Below are 20,204 nucleotides of genomic sequence, written 5' to 3'. Positions count from 1 at the left end.
AAAAAAAAAAAAAAAAAAAAAAAAAAAAAAAAACCAACCTAGAAGTTTTTAAGTTTTCGTATTTATAGATTTATTCTCATGGCTCATTTTACTTTGATCATAGATTCTTTGGTGTAGCAGGATTTTCTTAATTGAGCTTTAACTAAATCAACATAGATGAAATCCTAAGGTAATTTCTTTTTTAAACTCTGTTTCTGGTCTTGGAGTATGTGAGGCTGCAGCCTCGTCAAAGGTCCCCTTCATTCCTGGCCAGTAGCAGGCAGAGCCACATGATAACCATTGTCCCACACTGTGGGTGTCAGATCAGTTTAGAGGAAATAAATGAAAAACTGTTTATCAGTCTGTTAGTTTGCCAATAAAAAAGGAAAATTAATAGTGAATTCCCCAGGAGCAGGGTCAGTGTTATTCATTTACATGGGTGTCTGCACATGTTAGGCTGTAAAGCTTCAACAAAGTGAGGAGCCTGGGCTGAACTGCAGACTTGGAGAAGCTCCAGACCAGCCCTGTAAAGCAGACTATCACCTTGCCCACGAATCTGCTTCTAAATAAGATAAACACACCATTCTCAAATGGTCTAGGCCTGGGAAATCACCAAGAGGACCTGTGCCTACACCAACCACACTGTGCTGCCTGAGGCCTTGGAGCGCTGGCCTGTCTCCATGTTTGAGAAGCTGCTGCCGAGGCACCTAGATATCATTTATGCCATCAATCAACGGCACCTGGATGTGAGTATCAGTCCTTGCTGGGGCAGGACATGGGGTAGATTGCAGGGTGTGGGGGGCTTCACCTGGGCCAATGGGCCCATCTGGCTTAGAAGAGGTACTACACTCCTTGGGGACTGGAGACTGTCCCCTGGCAAAGCTGTTGGCTGACTCCACATAAATGACTCCTGCTGTGTATGTGGGAGTCACAGATTGGGGTCTTTTATTTTTATTTTTTGGCACTAAGGATTTAACCCAAGGTTATTTTACCACTGAGCTAAACCCTAACCCTTTTTATTTTTATTTTGAGACAAGGTCTCACTAAGTTGTATAGGACCTCCCTAAGTTGCTGAGACTGACTATGAATTTGCCGCCTCAGCATCCAAGTTGCTGGGATAAAAGGCCACCATACCCAGCATAGATCTGGATCTTTTTTTTTTTTTAAATCTCCACTCCTAAGCAAGCTCTGTTCTCTTCCTGGATGTCCAGTGGCCATCCTGGCAGCCTTGGGGTGATTCAGAGCAGAGCACAGCCTGTCCTGCCCATGTGACCTGCAGAGAGCAGCTGTCCAGCTAATGATAATATAGATGAATGCTGCCTAGGTTAATAGGGTTAGTGTCTCAGCCTCCTTTTGATAAATTGAATGGCATTTCACCTGCTGGTGTCCTGTCCTTCTCAGACAGCATATCTCTGTGATCTCAGGCTGGGCCTTTCCTGCATGATTGTCTTCCTAGAGTTAGGGCCCTTGTGAGGTGCATCTGAGGCATGTTCTGGGGTGCCTTTAGGGTCTAGGTCTGGGCACAGCAGCCCCTGGATTTTTTAGAGGTGGTGGAAATTCTCACAGGCATGGTGGGCTGTTGCCTGGTCATTGGGGAGTTACTGGGTCACAGTGGGCTCTCTGTTTTTTGCCTTAGCATGTGGCTGCCCTGTTTCCTGGGAATGTGGACCGCCTGAGGAGGATGTCTGTGATCGAAGAAGGGGACTGCAAGCGAATTAACATGGCCCACCTGTGTGTGATTGGATCCCACGCTGTGAATGGTGTAGCGAGGATTCACTCAGAGATTGTGAAGCAGTCTGTGTGAGTAAACTCCCTCCCCAACCAAGGATGGTTCCTTTCCAGAACCCAGATCCTCCCTTAGAACTGGCTGCCATATATACCACAACCAAGTTGCATCACATATCCCATGCTATTGACTTGTGGGAATGACAGGGTCACTGAGAATCACCACCACACCTCTCATCAGCAGGTTTGCGCTTGATTTGATGGGTGATGTCTGAAATGTGGCTTTTTATGGCACCATAAAAAGTCCCTCCTCCTATGCTTCCAGTCTTGGGCATTTCAGCTGGAGACTCAGAGCTTCTGGTCTTTCTGCTGTTGGCTGAGTGCCACTGATGCCCCCCCCAGGGGCCAGATGTGCAGGTGGAAGTCAGGGGCCTAATAGGATCTAGGAATTCCTTTCTTCCATTCTGTCATGAGATGCTTGTTGAGTATCTACTGTGAGGGCTGGGTTGGTCATCCGAGGGTGGAAGGAGCCCTCAATCATGTCAGTCCAGGTGAAGGACCTTCTGTGTTTTGTCTGGCCCAGGGGCTTTTGCATATTAATCACCATGGCAAATTCTTTTTTGTTTTGTTTTTTGTTTTTCATACAGAGAATTGAACCTAGGGGTGCTTTGCCACCAAGCTATATTCCCAACCCTTTTTATTTCTAGATTTTTTTTTTTCCAGTACCGAGGATCAAACCCAGAATCTTGTGCCTGCTAGGCAAGTGCTCTACTATTGAGCCACATTCCCAGCCCTTTTTATTTAATTTTTTAAAATTTGAAATAGTGTCTTACTAAGTTGTTCACACTGGCCTCAAACTTGTGATCCTCCTGCTTCAGGCTTTTGAATTGTTGCGATTACAGATGTGTGTCTCTGTACCTGGCCCATAGCAAACTTCAGAGTTAGATATGTCTCTCAACTTACAAATGGGGAAATAGCCCAATTTCTGAAAGATAAAGTCTATTCAGTATCCACTGCTATGACCTAGACCCTGCTTCCCCATAGACCTCTCTGGAAAATGGCCAAGTTTTTTTTTTTTTTTTTTTGAGAAAAAGGAAAAAAGAAGATTTATTGCTTTGCTAGCAAAGAAGAAACACAGGGAACTGCTGTCCTAAAGGCTGTAATTCTGAAAATGGCCAAGTTCTAGTATGTGGGAGGCTATAGCTAGCACTAGACCTCACAGCTACATATGGCAGATATACATTCCCTTCATGCTAGTCCCAAAATGCACAGGGATGCTAGTTGCTGTGTACATTTCAGGAAATAGTCAAATTGAGTTTCAGGATCTCCCCAAAGGGTTCTTATGTTCTTTTGCTCACCTAGTTCAAAACACAGCATTTTTGACAATTACTTATTTTCTATTTGCAGCTTTAAGGATTTTTATGAGCTGGAACCAGAGAAATTCCAGAATAAGACAAATGGCATTACACCCCGACGGTGGCTGTTGCTGTGCAACCCGGGTCTGGCAGACATCATTGTGGAGGTGAGCACCCAGTGTTGCCTTATCCTGTGGGGACACCAGGTCTGAGACCATGAAGAAGCCATGAGTTAGAAGCTGCAGTTGACACTGGGCAGGGTCATCAGGCGTGTTTGCTGAACCAGTGGGAATTTGTGTCCTTACATATTGAACAGCAGTGGCCCCTGGACATGAGCTGGCGAGTCCTGTGAACACAGGTGCACTGGTCCAGCTCTAGCCCTATGTGTGAGTTTGGAAGCCTATCTGGGAAGGCTGAGGAAAAGGAAAGGCCTCTTTTTTTTTTTTTTTTTGGATTTTTTAAATATATTTTTATTTGTAGATGGACACAATATCTTCATTTAAGGAAAGGCCTCTTGATGAAGAGGGAGCTGACTGTGGTGGGCACGGTTTTAAGCCAGAGACATGGCAGGTTATTTACTTATTCACGTGCTCTCAGATACCAGGCCCTGTGCCGTCTGTGCCCTTGTCTCCCTTGAAGAGCAGAGTATCCTAAGGCTGCCTTGGGGACACTGCATGCCGGGAGTGTTAGAGTCAAGAGGGACTTCCCTGAGATGTTGAGAGCTGGAAACAGTGCTGGCAAGACCAGAACAGAAGGCAGATCTGGTCTAGTATTAGGTCCCCTCAAGGGTCTGGAAGGCCAGTATGGCTTCCATACAGGATGAGGCTGGGAAGAGTGAGGAGAGGCTGGATAGATGGCTGGGCCAGCAATGGAAGGCCGTAGGTAAGAGGGTCCTCAATGAGATTGGTTTTGAAGTGACTGCCTGTCATAGTGAGAAAGAGGGAGAGGGCACCCACTTTGTTCATGGTGATGGAGGAATGGGAGGAGGACCTAGTCTCACTAGCCCCAGATATCAGGCTGTAATAGGTTGTCCCAAGTATTGGGGACTGAAGGAAGTTCATGAGATTATTATGGATGACTGAGTTGATAGGACTTGGACATCCTGGTGGAGCCATTGAGGGGTGAGCTCAGGTCTGATTTAGGAGGCCAGGGCCCTGGTGGCCATGTGGACATAGGGTACAAGTTGCCCTGAGAAGGGGATGTTGTGAGGGTCCAGAGGGGCAGGAAAAACCAGGGAAAGCAGGCATGGGGTAATAGGCAGAGGGCAAGCTCATAGAGACTAAGGCTGCAGTGAACAGAAGCCATATGTCTATATGTTTTTCCAGAGAATTGGGGAAGGCTTTCTGACTGACTTGAGCCAACTGAAGAAGCTGCTGCCATTGGTCAGTGATGAGGTGTTCATCAGGGATGTGGCCAAGGTCAAGCAGGTAGGTTCATGTGGCCCTGCAGCCTATCTTCCTGAGGCTCAGCATGTTGAGTTTGTGTGGACCCATCCAGCACTTTGGAAAGGCACCCAACGGTCTGGGTCACACTCAGCCTTCCAGATGAGGGCTTGTTTAACCTCAGGTAATGCAATGGGTGGGAGTGTGCAGACCCCCATGACATCTCTGACTTCACCTTGCTCTGCCATTATAGTAGCAGGTATGTACAGAGACCTTGGAAGCTGATTGCAGTGTAATTCCATTTCTGAGCAGTGGTTGGAGCTTCCCAATCTTGGCAGGAGCTAAGAGTGTTCTCACAGCATGGTGCAGGGTCGGAATCATGGGTCTACATGTTTGTCCTGCTCATGACATTGTCTTATAAGCCCCAAACAATTCTCCACTTCCTATGAAACTTCATAGGAAGTTTCTCACTTCCTATGCCTTATCCCTTCATTTTCTTCCCCTGACTACAGATCACATTCTGAGTGTCCCTTACTCTGTTTTCTCTTTATGCTCAGCTCTAGGCTGCTGTTCAGTTTGGTTTTCATGTATTTCTTCCCCGCTTTATCCTGTATACCCATTTTCAGTGTCACCCTTGTTCACCTTTCTCCAGTGTCATCAGTACCTCCAGGTCTGGTCTCTGGACCTATCAAACAATTTCTCTTTTTTTTAGTTGTAGTTGGACACAATACCTTTATTTATCTGTATGTGGTGCTGAGGATTGAGCCCACGGCCTTGCACGTGCTAGGCTAGCGCTCTACTGCTGAGCCACAACCCCAGCTCCTCTCTGACAATTTCTAACCTGTCCAAGACGTTCTCTGGGATTGGGTAGAAAGCTGGAATGTATGGGACCTTGGGAGCTCACAGGGCAGTTCCTGTGAACTGTCCACCCATCCTTCACTTTCCTTCTTTCCAGGAAAACAAACTGAAGTTCTCTGCCCTCCTAGAGAAGGAATACAAGGTTAAGATCAACCCGTCTTCCATGTTTGACGTGCATGTGAAGAGGATCCATGAGTACAAACGGCAGCTGCTTAACTGCCTGCACATCATCACACTGTACAACCGTGAGTGTGGGTCCCTGGGTGCCTCCTGGCTTCCCTTGTGTGGTTCTAGGTGGCATCCCTCCCTCAAGACCAAGGCTGGCTCAAGACTTGTCTTGCCTGCCAGCTTATCTTTGGACCCCTGGCCTTTCTCACACAGAATGTATGTGTGTGAGTGATGTGACACATTTATTTTGAGCAATGGCTGTATGTTTTACTGTGTGCTCAGTGCCAGAGTCTTAGGTAAATAAATGGGTAAGCATTTAAAGGCTCTGTGGGTTTTGAGACCTTGGTGGAGGCAAGGAATAGTCTGCACCAAGGCAAGGTTTGGGGTTCAGATTAGCTTTTAAGATATTATTTCTGTAAGATCTTGTTTGGAAATACTGTGCTCATCAGAGACATTTAATGTCTACTTATAAAAAAGAGTAATATAGGTTCATTTTATATATCTACATAATACATATATATGTGTGTGTGTATATATATATGTGTGTGTATATATACACACACACACACAACACACATACATGCACATATGCACATACCTTATATTGCTTTTGGATATTTTTTTATCTGCTTGCTTATTTATTTATTTACTTATGTTTTGTGGTATGGGGTTTGAACCCAGGGATGCTCTACTACCAAGCTATATCCCCATCCCTTTTTATTTCTTATTTTGAGTCTTGCTAAGTTGCTGAGGCAGGTCTTAAACTTACAATCCTCCTGCCTCAGGCTCCCAAGTTGCTGGGATTGTATGTGTACCACTGTGCCCAGAATAACATGTTTTAAAAGTGTGTACTCCTCACATACAAGGGTCACTTACAGTGACCAGAGCCAAACAAGATCCTGGGTTGGGCTTTTCTGGAAGTGTAGGTGCAGCTTTTCTTCTGAGCCCTTAGGAAGAACATCTTTCCTTGGTATGCTACACGGTTAGTTGTCAGTGTTCTTGATGGCTCTCCTCACCAACTGGGAATGAAGTGCAGACATAGGGGTGGCCTTGTCCCCCTGTATAAGTGGCAGGTTCCTAAGCAGGCAGGTGGTGGGGGGCCATGACCATTTGCCACTGCTACCTACCTGTGCCTCTTAGGCTAAAGTGGACACCTAGCCAAACCTGCCTGTCCAGCCTCTGGAGAGGTCTCTGAGGTTGCTAGGTCACTGTGGCTTGCTGGGAAGGGACTTTCTGGTTTAAAGTTGCCTCACTTGAATCTCATCTATTTGTTCTGCAGGAATAAAGAAAGACCCAGCCAAGTCCTTTGTGCCCAGGACTGTGATGATTGGGGGCAAGGTGATATGACTTTCTCTTCACTCCTTTTTTGATATTTTGGCCCAGGATGCACACACTCCCCTCTCTGGTTGATGGCAGCTTGCCTACTCCAAAGCCAGGTGCCTGCATTGCACACAGAGTGCCAGTGGGTTCCCAGTCCTGCAAGGGTGCTTATGAGAGCAAGGGGCCCATTTAGACTCAGTTGAATAAGAGGGAATTAGATGGGAACCTGACTGTTCAGATCCTTAGCCCCAAGGACCAATCTCAGTGGACCCCATCAGAAGGTGTGGTACCCTTTCTCTGTGTTCCCATAGGATCTCATGGCTACTTGTGGCCAAGGGAATATAAGGTAAGTGTAACTGCTACTTCTGTCACATGTAAGGCCATTCTGAGCTCAGCATGTGTTCATTTAATTCTCTTTACTATAACACATGCTTGAGTACTAGACACAGTGTCACCACAGCATCATACTTGGCCAGTATCCTGGTCTTCATCAGAAGATGTGGGCTGCGGGGTGCAGCTTCTTTGGGAGGTACTGCCCTGGGTCAGCCTTCCATGGTGCATCTGCAGGTTGCACTCTTGCTGACAGTATGGCTAGGGTGTGTGATGCACATGCAGGTACCTGTCCTTGTTCTGCAAGCCTTTCCTTTAACTTCAGCATCTGCAGAGGTAACTGAAGGGGAGAGGGTACCTGCTCAGGCTCAGCAGTCGGTAACCTCACCTTGTTTGGTCTTTGCTTACCCTATCACCTGGTACTTTTGAATCAAATTATTTGGATATCATGTTGTTTTGTTATTATTTTAGTTTGTAAGGTCCATAATGACATGGACTTTAAAAAAATTTTTATCCTCTTGCCTCTGCCTCTTGAGTTGCTGGTAGTTAGGACATGTGCTACTCCCCTGGCTGAAGTTGTTATTATTAATAATATTATTACTTTTTGGTGGTCCTGGGGATCAAATCCAGGGCCTTGCTTGCACATGTTAGGCAAGGACTCTTCCATTGAGCCATACCCCAGCCTCAAAAATATTTTAACTGTTTGAATTAGACCCCAAGGGGGTCTAATGTCCTCACATTGATTGATAAGTCTTTTAATTTTCCTTAATCAGTAGGCTTTCCTTCTATGTCTCCCACCCCCTAAGATGTTTGTTATAGAAATTGGTTGTCTGTCATCCTAGGCTGGCTTTTTCTGAATGTATTCCCCTGTTTTGTTCCAGTATATTCTTTAATTTTCTCTCTTTTCTTTAAATTGATAGTTCTAGAAGTCTTTGTTTTTTTTATCTTGTAATTTCTGAAACACTGGGCTCAGATAGACTTGAGGCTGAAAGATTTCACAAGTGAAATCTGAGGACTCATGAGAAGTACTGGATAGAAGCTGAAACCTCTGCAGAGTCAGCCCTTTCCCTTTCCTTGACCCCAGTTGGGGTTATGCTTTAGGGTGTGACCTCTGTGTATCCACTGGCCAATCCAACACTGGCTTCTGAGGATCAGTGTTCACCCTCTTATAGACCCATATGCCCAGTAGTGTTGCCAGATGCTCCAAGGATCCTTCTTGGACCCAGAGCAAAGCTTAACCCTCCTTAACTTTCTCCCCAAACCCTTTTCCAGGCAGCTCCTGGGTACCACATGGCCAAGATGATCATCAAGTTGGTCACATCCATCGGTGATGTCATCAATCATGATCCAGTTGTGGGTGACAGGCTCAAAGTGATCTTCTTGGAGAACTACCGTGTTTCCTTAGCTGAGAAAGGTAACCCTGGATGCCTGCACTGGATGTAGACTTGCTCCTATCTGGGGCTGTTGGGGGACAGTGCTGGCCAGGGCCATTCCCAACGTCAGGCAGCCTCACTCTGTTCTGGAGACTCAGGTCCCACCTAGCCTGGGGAGGGCTGCAGACTAGCAGTGAAAGACTTCAGAGAAGGCCCTCTTATGTCATGAAGCATCTGAAGCATGCCTGAGAAGGCACCTTTGTATATCTTAGGTGGAATTACTCAGGCTCAGAGGAGGTCCAGAGAGCAAAGCTTTGAACATCCTTGATCTCTGAACCTTATTGTCCTGTGTGGTCTCATTGTTCCCTACTTTCCTCTCTCCTGCCTCTCAGCCATGCCCTCCCGTTGGCAGCACACATATCTGGCCAGTGGCTTCTCTCTCCTCTCTTCCCCTCCCCTCCCTTCCCCTGTCTTGTTCACCACCACCTGCTTGGTTTCCAAGTGCACTGCTAATTTCTCATGTACCAGCATCTGCCTCTCATGTCCTGTCTGGGGGTAGCTTGGAACCTGACATTTAGTTTGGGTCTGCTCTATCTTGGCTGGTTCTGGGGAGAACCACCAGGATGTCAGCATGTCCATTTTGAGCTGGATGCCCCTTTCTTGGCAAGAAAGTGATTTGCATAACCAGAAAGAAGGTGGGGAATCTGAGCCTTGAATTCCCACACTCCCTTCCTGCCACTAAGGTTGTGGCAATAAAGACTGCAGGCTGATCTGCTCTACTTTTTTAAAATGTGAGCTCAGGCTGGTCCACCAGAGCTTGTCCGATGTCTGGCTGCTGCCTGGAATTGCTCCTACCTCATTTGGGTGTCACTTGGTGCTTGAGTGTCTTCCAGTCTTATTCAAGAGACTGGAAACTTTGGTGATGTTGGTTAGTCCTTCTTGGAACTTCTTTAAAAAGAGAAAGAAAAGTGTGTGTGTGTCTGTGTAAGTTGTAGATGGACACAGTACTCTTATTTATTTTTATGTGGTGCCAAGGATTGAACAAGGATTGAACCTCCATGTGCTAGGCAAGTGCTCTACCACTGAGCTCCAACATCCTGGGACTTCTAACTAAAATGTCTTGCTGTCCTTCCTGCTCTCTGGAAGCCCCCCTTCACCTTTATTTTGAGACCAATTGACTACTGCTTATTTTTAGAACTGGCCATGGGGGCACCAGTCTGGGGCCTCAGTGCTGGGGTCTGGATTTCTCACGCTTTTTCCTGGTTCCTTGGATGTGCCACAGCAACACCTAGCTATTACAAGCTGTGCTGCTGTGCCACAGTGCTGGGGGCTGGGGATGCCTTTTCCTTTTTATCCTGACACCTTGGCTTGGCCTTCATATCTTTAGAGCTCCTGCTGCCCTGCTACTCTATCCCCTTTCTTCCCTTCCTGAGGAGGGGCTGGGCTCTGGTGCTGGCTGAGTTGAATTGCTGCCTGCTGGGCTGAGGAAGCACTGGCAGCTGTGGCACCAACACTGAGATCAAGGTGTCCAGCCAGGGTATGTTCCTTGGCAGTGACCTGTGCTGTTTCTAGCCTGCCACATTATGAGCACAGGAAGCCTGAGTTTGGGAGAAACCATGAAACTGCAGCATCTGGCTGGGTGTTTGTGCCTACTCTGTGCATACTCAGTAATTCCCATGCACATGAACTTTAAGAATTGCTTTCAGCCTTTCCAGTCCTCTGGTTCTACAGGAGTCCAGGTTCCTCCTGAAATGATCCAGAGAGCCTTATGGGATGATTAAGATGTCAATGTCATGGGAATGAAGGAAACATATTATCAGCAATTCAAGACTGAGCACCCACTTCACTTGTATTTACCTGGTCCCTGGAAAGTTCCCGAACAAGAATCCTATGCTACTTGTGGGACTTTTCAGGGGTTTTCATCTTGGGTCTCTGCCTTAGGCTCCTCCAGTCAAGAAGGGGAGCCCTGTGGAGGCCAGTGGCCACTTTGGTACTAGGTGGTTGATGGCTGCCTGGTCTCTGGGTCCCCCTGGTCCTAGAGTGACTGGGGCTGGTTGGTCCTGTGGCGAGCCCAGCAGCCTCAGGATGGAAGTTTCCTATCCTGGGATCTCCTGCTGATGGGGTTGGGAGGAGGGAGTGTGGTGTGAGAAAAATGAAACGAAAGGGCCTGGGGCTGACCTGCCTCCTGTTCCTTGCAGTGATTCCAGCTGCTGACCTGTCACAGCAGATCTCCACCGCGGGCACTGAGGCCTCAGGCACCGGCAACATGAAGTTCATGCTGAATGGGGCACTCACCATCGGCACCATGGATGGTGCCAATGTGGAAATGGCTGAGGAGGCTGGGATTGAGAACCTCTTCATCTTTGGCCTTCGGGTGGAGGACGTCGAGGCTCTGGACCAGAAAGGGTGCAAGTCCCTGCATGTGGAAGCTTTGGGGGAGGGAGGACATGGAAGGCAACTGGGTCTAGGGGTTAAGGCTGGGCAGGGGTTTGTTACCCCATGGCTGTGGGAAAACTGGAATCACCAGTCTCTTCATAAGCCCAAAGCATCTGGGTCCTAGCTAGGCCATCTCTGTGCTTGTCTCCATGGCAGAGTCCACGGAGTCCAGATCAAGGGCTCCTCTTCCAGCAAAGGTTTTTATAAGTCACTGTTAGGGCAGGGTCTCTTAGAGCGGCGCCCTTAGCCAGGATGCAAGTAGGACAGTGCCCAAAGACGTGGAAGCAAGGGGTAGGGTGGGCACCTCCATTGCTGAGAGCATTAGCCAATTGAGAGCACCTACCATTGAGGTTCCTGGTCTAATTTGTAAATTATCTTTTTATTTTGAAATAGTTTTGGGTTTTCAGAAAACTTGTAAACACAGTAGAGAGAGCTCCTGTCTACCTCACTCCTGGTTTCTCCTGTTGTTACATCTTACAAATCATGTGGTGCATTGTCAAAATTAATTAACCTATAGTGGCACATTGTAAATTCTTAGTTCATGCCACATTGTGATTCTGCCAGCTTTTTCATGAATGCCCTTTTCTGCCCAATGTGATTGGTCAGTTCTCCTCTAGTCTGTGACAAATTCTCAGTCTTCCTTTGTTTTTCGTGATCTTGACATTCATGAGGACTAATTTAAAAGAAAAGTTATTGTTTTCTAGTTGCCTTTTGTAGCTCTTGGGGAATCAGTGAAGCCTTTGACAGCAGTCAGATGAAACCCAAATGTCACCTTAAAACTCAGAACAGTGTCCTTGTCATCCAGAGAGCTCACATGCCCACATGGAGTTTTCACCTGTCCCTCCCTTAGGTCTTCTGCCCTGTCCTGCATCCTGGGACCTGCATGTTTTCATGTCCCCTTTGCCTCCCCACCCCTCCCCCCAAATCACCTCCCAGCCCCGAGATGGGCAGGGCTGGTTCTGTCTCATCTTGTCTGGTTTTATTTCCTCATCCTGGGGGCCAGCCAAAGGTGATCTAACAGGGCAGCCAGTTTTTAAAAGCTCTGTCCAAGATTTCAGTGAGGCAAGTTTGTGAGCAACCTGGTGTGCTCTAGTAGAAATGATGTGAGCTGTGCATATAATTGTACATCTCCTGGGAGCTGTATTTCTTTGAATAATAGAGGGAGCAGATGGAATTGACTTTAGCCTTATAGGACATCCCTACTTGAACCAAATGCCTGGTAGCCGCAAGTGGTTAGTTGTTGATGCCCTGGACTTCCAGGGCCAACCTGGGACAGGAACTATACCAGGCACAACATGTCTCCACCACTTGTCCCCTAGAGGTTCCCATTTGGGGGACACTAGGCATTGATGTCCTCTTCTCCCTGCAGGTACAATGCCAGAGAGTACTATGAGCGCCTGCCGGAACTGAAGCAGGCCATGGACCAGATCAGCAGTGGCTTCTTTTCTCCTAAGGACCCACACTGCTTCAAAGATATGGTCAACATGCTAATGTACCATGACAGGTGGGACACACCCCTCTTGTCTGTTTTGGCTTCCCTAGTCAGCTGTCCATCAGTTCCCACTTTTGGGACAGTTGGAACCTCCTGGAGAATAGGGAAGTTCACATTTGTGACATGATACTCTCTCCCCCTCAGCCCACAAGACCTTATGGCCAGCTGGGAGAATCACAGCTAAAAGTAAGGGTTGGAGGTTGTGGGAGCCTATGTCAATGCCTTGGGGGACCCCAGCAGTAGGAGACAGGCCAACAGCAAGAGCAAGAGGCTGGAGGAGGTGTCCCTGGGCTGACACTGTCCCTGGGCATTACATACAGTTGTGTTCTCAGGAGGCCAGTAGAGGGCAGTCGGGGAGCATAGGCAGGATGTCCCTGACCCAGCAGGGAGGTGATTGAGAGGGTGGTGGAACTGTGGCTCTCAGGACACACCATAGTTAAAATAGAACTTGCTTGTGACATCATAAAATTATAATGTGGCTGGCATTTTATCAAAGTGCAATTAACACATGGCTGTAAAAGATGTACAATCATATAACAGGTTAACTGATTGACACTATTTCTGTCTTATGGCAGTTTTTTGCTAGTGAAAGTTGAATCTGATGAATCCCTGGAATTAACCTCTCTTCTACTTTCACAAGTCTTTTACTTAGTTTTGGTTTTGCTCTTTGAGGACTGTGTTATCCACCAGCTTCAGTCAGACTAGATCATGAGCAGTTCACGTGTGGGTTGAAGCTAGACCCTGCTGAGATGTGAGGAAGGAAGGAGGGTCTTTTTTTTTTTTTTTTTGAGACAAAGTCTTGCTGAGTTGGCTGAGGCTGACCTCAAACTTGGTATTGTCCTGTCTCAGCCTCCTGAGTCACTGGTTTTACAGACATGTGTCACTGTACTAAGCAGGAAGGAATTTTAAAATTTGTGAATTGTGAATTTTATGAACTATGCTTTTATTCTCAACAGTGAACAAAAGTGCATATCTATATTCATATTTGCATTTTTGTCTAGAACACCAGGGACCACAAATAACCCTTTCCTCTGTCACCAATTCTCAGACTTGGAATAGATAGCTAAATGGCAGTGTTACTCATCAGGTGTGTCTTGGCCCTGGCAGTGAAATAGGCTGCTGCTTTGGGTCTGCACAGGATAATATGGGTGTGTGCAGCTCTAGTAGCCCTGTATGTGCTGGTAGTGCTGTAAACACCAGTTTCCTTAAAGGAATATTGGGTTGAAATAAGATTTTTTATCAAATAGCATCTCCTGGACATAAATGTTGCTCACAGGGAAGCCCTGTAGTCAGATGGATCTGGCACAGCCTAGCCCCACAAGTGGGGTGGCTTTTTCATTCCAGCCCTTAACAGAGCTGTAGGATGAGGGCTGGGCCAGGCAGGTGATTTCTGATCTCTGGCTGAGGGATTGTTCCCTAGGACCACATGGCAGGCTGCTCTGGGCAGGGCTTCTCACCCACTGCCATTTACCAGCCTGGCTCAGTGTCCTGCCCTAATTTCAGGTTCAAAGTGTTTGCAGACTATGAAGCCTACATGCAGTGCCAGGCCCAGGTGGACCAGTTGTACCGGGTAAGATTTGTGGGCTCCAGGGCCAGCTAAGTGGTCTGTTATAGACTTGCTGAGTCAGATTTTTCATTTCCCAAACTGTGGAAGCAGGTTCTTGGCCAAAGCTGGAGGGGATTGGGGCTGTGATTTGTCTCTCATGTGCTCTGTCAGTCTCTAGGGCAACCCTGTCACTTCCTCTCTTGGGGAATCAGCTTTCATAGCTGAGAGTAGGAACATGGGACTTGGAAACTGAGTTCCCTAGTGGGGCTCTTGGAGGAACCCTTTTCCCTCAATTTGGAATGGCTTGGAAGAGTCTGGCCTTTCTACAGAGACCCCTACTGGTGCTGGGTATAATTTGGGGGCAGCTGTAAGGCTAAGATGGAAGATAGGAGATGGGTGAGGCCCAGGGCAGAAGACTGCTTGACCATCTCCCATGGACATTGGATCCACCTGTGACAAGTGCTTACCCCTGCTGGTGTTTCTGTGCTATATATGTGTGTGACAGGGGATACCCTTTCTTAGCTTCTTGCCCCTTACATGTAGTCATTCGGTAGGATTTCCCCTATTCTCTGAGCACATGAGTATAATATCTTCTTCCCAGGCTCATCTAGAAACAGACCCGACATTCCAGAAGCTCAGGCTCTCTTGGGAGCTCTTGGCCCCAGCAAAGGTGCCAAAGATTAATCAGTCTTTCCCTCCCCCACAGAACCCCAAGGAGTGGACCAAGAAGGTCATCAGGAACATTGCCTGCTCTGGCAAGTTCTCCAGTGACCGGACTATTACTGAATACGCACGGGACATCTGGGGAGTGGAACCCTCCGACCTGCAGATCCCACCTCCCAATATCCCCAAGGACTAGGTTCCCTGTGAGCAGGACCAGCGGGCTTTTGTTTGGTTGATTTTGCACATCATGCCAGTTTTCAAGCACTTTGCCAGCAGCTAGTGGTTCCTGCTTTTCTCAGTGCTGGTTCTGGGAGGGGCTGTGGGGTCGAGAGGGTGGTTTTGAAGACGGGGGCAAGGAAGGAAGGTGCTAGGAGTGGGGGACATCTTCCTGCTTTCCTATAGAGGAAAGAATTCTCAGCACAGATGGGCAAAGCTGACCCCCATAGCTTCAGCCAACCCTCCCCACAGAGGGTAGGTAGGAGATGGAGCCATCTCATGGGCTCCCTGAAAATTTGCACACATATTTAGTTTTGATCCTCTGGATTCTGGGGCTTGGGCAGGTGTCTGTGGTGAAGCTTGGGGAAATGTATTTCCATAGAACCTGGGCCACTAGCTGCCAGGCAGAGCTAAGCCCAGTGTGGTCTCCTTGGCCAACTGTTTTCCATCCCTGTTGGGGAGTCAAATCCTTCAGGCATCATCCTCATGGCTGCCTGTCTTCTGATCCCTGTCCATGGCTCTTCACCTGGTATATGGGCCCTACCTTTTGTAGTCATCTTGGGAGCCATGTGGGTGCCTTAGACTCAGGACAACTGGGAAGGAACATTGGGGAAGGACTTGTTTTGGTGTCTCAGAGGCATTGGTTAAGACAGGCTGGCTGAAGCAGGGTTAGCTTGGTTTTGCTTTTTCAAAAGAAAAATTACACAAGGAAATGAAACTAACCTCTTGTTTTAGCAACTAAAAATTGCACTCGGTCAATTTTGGGTCTGTAGGAGGCCATGCTAGGGCTGTTTTTGCCTGGCTGGAGGTAATAATCAGCCACTGTGCCCAGCAAGATTAGCTGCCTATCCTGTACTGGGGCCTGAGGCAGGGCTGCTGACTCTGCTGTGGATCTTTGCCCTCCCGACACCTCCCATCCATGTCCTGGGGTGCATTTTTCTGTTGTATATACAAAGACTATTCTTCCCCTTCCACCAGTGCAGCATCCTCGTCTGCAAAAAGGAGCAGTGGACCCAGAGGACCTGTTTCCATTGTACTCATACAGTAGGCCTGGGAGGGAATTGAGGGTGAGCCCTCTCAGCCAAACCCCTCCTCAGGCTGAGGCTATGGGGCAGAACCTAGCACTAGTCTAGTGCTGCCCATCACCAGTCAGTTGGTGGTTGGAGAAGTCAGATGGAAACACCCTTCCAAAGGCTTCCATACTTTGCATGCCGGACCTGAGGTGCCAGGAAAGGCTTTTCCCTCACCCCAGCTTTGCTGGGGAGGATTTGCTCACAGTGCACAGTTCCACCAGAACCACTGGGGTCTTTTTTTGGGTGGTGGCAAACTCTGGGGCTATGGTCATCTGCTGTGAGGCCACATTCCCTGAAGCTGGCTGTGGGTGGCCACAACCCTACCACTTGCTGTTACTGCTTGGTATGAAAAACTGATTAAACCTTTTTGCCCATGGATAGTGGATGTTGTGTCTGTTTCACTCACTGCACACAACAATATGAGGGTTCTATAGGAGGTGGGAGGGTGCAGGCCTGAGGCCAGGGTGATGACCTTGGCAGATGGGCTTCATTTCTTTGTAACCTGTGCCAGGGCTGAATTATGGCTCCATGTTCTGGTTTCAAAGACAAAGAGTTCTCATCCCCACCGTGTGGGACTTACCTGTTCTTTAAAAAGTCATCAAATCCAGCCATATGGAAACACTTTACTGGCAATAGAATGAAAGTATTTGCATTATTAGTGTGAAATGTATTGGTCCCTCTCTGCACTTACTGCCTCTGCCACCAGTTCCTGGGCCTGGAAACTAAATCATCTCCTGAATTGTATCTATAGCTGCAGAAAAAAATCAGGTACTGTGTGCAGTGGCACCTCCTGAATTCCAAGCAATTCAGGAGGCTCAAGCAGGAGCATTGCTAGACCAGCTTCAACAACTTAGTGAGACCCTATTTCAAAAATTTAAAAAGAGCTATCAGGTGTAAAGCACCCATGTTCAATACCCAATATTAAAAAAAAAGAAAAAGGAAAAAACTATTGCAGGTTGATACAATGCCATGGACTTCCTTGTCTTGGCATCTGGCAAGTTCTTCTCACAGTCTCACTTCTATCCCATGCTGTGGTCAGAGTACCAAAATGAGTCTACTACAATTCCCAGGTTTGGGAGGCTGTCCTGAGATTCCTGGGACACAAGTGCAGCTGCACAGTGCTTTACCCCCAACATGTCACATCTCTTAGCTTCCTTTTTTTTTTCAAAGAAAGACTGGTCCTGATTGATCTTACATTAAATGGTCTGAAACCCACAATGTAAGCTCTGTTGCTGTTTGTGGAAATTTTCATTTAACTGATAGATAATAGCAAAGCAGCTGGCAGCTCAGGGCTCCCTTACATTCCTTCTTTAGTTTGCCTGTCACACACTTGTAAAAAAACCCGTTTGTATTTTAAATGTTTTTTCTACATCTTGTCTCATTTCCCCACCAATGAGTCTGAAGTAACTTGCAGAGACAGAAAAAAAGACTGGCCCAGGTAGAGGCACAGCAGTCACCTCTGCTGAGGTGTCAGGAACTTCAGTGTGAAACAGAGTCCATGGCCTGGATTTGCGCTTCAGACTACCATTGCCTTATACAAGGGCTGCCTTGGTCTTGTGTGCACAGCTGTATTACAGTGCCTTGAAGACCCCTGGCATACACCAGTTATGCAAAAAGGCTGTGAAAGGCAGGGCAAGTATCCCAGCTCTGAGGGCTGTGACTTGTAGTGGCAGTGCACTCAGATCCTGCTTTTGGCTGAGCTGTCCACAGGTGGCAGAAGACTGACCCTGGTTACATGCCAAGAGTCTTGTCAGGAAGAAGATACTTAAATGTTTTCACAAACTGACCTCATTCCAACCTTGGAATGGGAAAGGTATTTGTTTTCTACTTCTAGAATCACTGTAGGTCTAAGGTACCTCAGAATGGAGAGGATATATACTGTGCTGGGCTTAGCCCCCCTCCCCCACCAGTCCATAGGTGCTAATACTGGGCATACCGACAGCTGGAAAGTTCTATAGCCTGAGGACCTAGAGGAGGAAGGCTAGGCATCAGCGGAGGCTGAGTCCCCAGGAGACCTGCACTGTCCCATCTGTTAGATGCAGAAGGCAGGAAGACAAAACCAACAGGAGAGCCCCTTGGGCTCCAACACCTAATCTTACTTAAGCAATCCCCCTGCTGCCCCTTCTCAGAGGTTCCTTAGCCTGCCATGTGACTGGCAGATGTCTAGTGACCCTATTCCACCTTGCTGGGAGTCTGCACATGTGGGTGATATTATGGGTTCCAGTAGCTGCAGGAAGGGCTGGTTTGACCATAAGCCAAACAACATATCCATTAGTTCAAGAGACACTGGGAAGTGAGATGATGTTCAGTGCATGTGCTTTGCAGTGGAGGTCCTTTTGGGGACCTCAGGCTGTGTGTATGCTGGCTTGACACTGCAACAGGGACAGCATTGCCTGGCTAGGCTTCCATTTTAGGAAAAAGCTACCACGTTGGTAAAGGCTTTGCCCACTAAAGGAAACCCTGGTGTCTGGAAAGAGAGAACCTCCCTCCTCCCATCCAAAAGCAGGGATCCAGAGCTGGGGCTGTGGGAGAACCTGGGAGGCAGGGAGGCACTGCTGATCCTTTTTGCTGTGCAGAATGAAGAACAAACAGACCACCACCACAATTTTATTCTTAAATAAATGCTCAGTCTACGGCCAGGTTAGGAGGACAGGTGGGTGGAATGAGAGAAGTGCAGATCCCGGGCACCCTTGCTGTGGGTGAGCAGACACCCAGGGGAGGCAGAGTTGGCCCAGAAAGGCAAGCAGTATGCACAGGGCCAGAGGAGATAATCCAACTGCTGGAGTCCATTCTGCCTGTGTCTGGAAGGGCAGAAATAAGCCATGTCTCCACACTCTTGGCAGGTGGTGTCAGAAAGCTCAGAGTGGTCCCGAGCCCCTGAGCCCCCTGCCCAGGCTCTCCATGCCCGGCTCAGAAAGTAGGGGATCAACCAAGTGGGGCCAAGTGCGCTGCTGCTGTAAGTGTTCCCAGCAAGAGCTCAGATAGAGTGGCAGGAGAGGGAGAGTGGTCCCATGCCTGCCACCAACACTGTCCACACAGATACATGTTCGGTCACCGGCAGGACCTCTTTGCCTTCCTGGCTGCATCTGAATCCTCTCTCCAGGTATGCACCAGGCTCTTGAGCACCGCAGGTGTGGCACTCCCTGGGTTCCAGGGGCCGGGGCTGCAGACCAGAGGAAAAGGGGAGGAGGGCAGGTCTTCATGCTCCCTTCCCAGGCCAGGTTCAGTGCTGGCGCTCAGCTTCTGACTTCCCTAGGAATTCCCTAGATCAAAAGAGGACAAACAGCCAAATTACTGAGCTCAGACCAAAGATTCCATCCCAGTGATCCTCAAGTAGCTGAGGAAGCAGAGGGCACACAGAGGAGGGGGCAAAGAATCTAAGGAGCACCGTGCTCCTGAATAGAAAAATACTGAGGTAAGCGGAGCACAAATGGCATCGTACTGTGTCAAATCCAGGCCAAGGCTTCCATTCCTTATTCTAAAATTTAGCTCTATACTCAGTCTAAATTCTCTGTAATATATTCCTGTTATGGTTTGGAGATGAGGTGTCCCCCAAACACTCCTGTGTTAATGAAGGAATGTTCAGAGGTGAAATGATTAGATAATGAGAGCTGTCACCTAATCCATCCTAGTTTGAATGGACTAACTGGGTGGTAACTGTAGGCAGGTGGGCATAGCTGGAGGAAGTAGGTCACTGGGAGCATGGTTCATTTGTTATCTCTCTCTCTTCCCCACCTTCCCTACCACCATGAGCTAAGCTGTTTTCTTCCACCTCAATGTTCTGTCTCATAAAAGGTCCAGAGCAATGGAGTCTATGGGACTGTGGACTGAGACCACTAAAACTATGAGCCCCAAAGAAACTTTACCTCCTCTAAGTTGTTCTTGGTCACAGCAATGAAAAGCTGGCTAACATAATTCCTTTTAAAATGGAAAAAAATTACAACCCTGAAGCAAATCTATACTTTCTTAGGTCTCATATCCCAGTGGCAAAGGATGATAATCCTCTAAAGAAATGCAACTTTGCCTCGGGAACTCTCAAAGGCAGCTAGAGAGGAGCTGAAGTTGGAAGTAGAATTACACATGAGTTATACCTCCCTAGAGTTGATTCAGGCAAGCAATTTTAGTCACTGCAGGAAGAAACTAGCACTGTGACCTACTTCTCAAAGCCTACTGGCACAAAACAGCAAAAATTACCCTATTATTAACAACGACAGCAGACTCTATGCAGCCCAATGATCCACTTAAGCACTACACATCCTCTGCCTGTCTCGTGCACAGAGAAATTTAG

General features: G+C 47.7%; 2 protein-coding genes across 4 annotated transcripts in view; one reads left to right on the top strand and one right to left on the bottom strand.

Annotated features, from left to right (window-relative positions):
• Pygb (glycogen phosphorylase B) overlaps nucleotides 1–16,294 on the top strand; it is a 48,236-nt gene extending 31,942 nt beyond the window's left edge. The window contains exons 11-21 of the mRNA XM_048790150.1: nucleotides 579–725; nucleotides 1,616–1,779; nucleotides 3,112–3,226; nucleotides 4,385–4,486; nucleotides 5,397–5,544; nucleotides 6,747–6,805; nucleotides 8,390–8,531; nucleotides 10,689–10,896; nucleotides 12,296–12,430; nucleotides 13,922–13,988; nucleotides 14,671–16,294. Coding sequence (XP_048646107.1) covers nucleotides 579–725; nucleotides 1,616–1,779; nucleotides 3,112–3,226; nucleotides 4,385–4,486; nucleotides 5,397–5,544; nucleotides 6,747–6,805; nucleotides 8,390–8,531; nucleotides 10,689–10,896; nucleotides 12,296–12,430; nucleotides 13,922–13,988; nucleotides 14,671–14,823 — 1,440 coding nt within the window. The 3' untranslated portion in view covers nucleotides 14,824–16,294. The remainder of the gene's footprint in view (nucleotides 1–578; nucleotides 726–1,615; nucleotides 1,780–3,111; nucleotides 3,227–4,384; nucleotides 4,487–5,396; nucleotides 5,545–6,746; nucleotides 6,806–8,389; nucleotides 8,532–10,688; nucleotides 10,897–12,295; nucleotides 12,431–13,921; nucleotides 13,989–14,670) is intronic.
• Nucleotides 16,295–18,507: 2,213 nt separating this feature from the next.
• Nucleotides 18,508–20,204, bottom strand: part of Abhd12 (abhydrolase domain containing 12, lysophospholipase) — an 85,223-nt gene continuing 83,526 nt past the window's right edge. For all 3 annotated transcript variants that reach the window (XM_015493167.2, XM_048790412.1, XM_048790411.1), the window contains one exon: nucleotides 18,508–19,179. In XM_015493167.2, the coding sequence (XP_015348653.1) occupies nucleotides 19,140–19,179 (40 nt within the window). In that variant the 3' untranslated portion in view covers nucleotides 18,508–19,139. The remainder of the gene's footprint in view (nucleotides 19,180–20,204) is intronic.

The sequence above is a fragment of the Marmota marmota genome, unplaced genomic scaffold (assembly GCF_001458135.2).
Source record: "Marmota marmota marmota unplaced genomic scaffold, marMar, whole genome shotgun sequence".
NCBI lineage: Eukaryota > Metazoa > Chordata > Mammalia > Rodentia > Sciuridae > Marmota > Marmota marmota.
The sequence above is the reverse complement of the archived record's forward strand: the minus strand, read 5'-3'. Positions and strand labels throughout refer to the sequence as shown.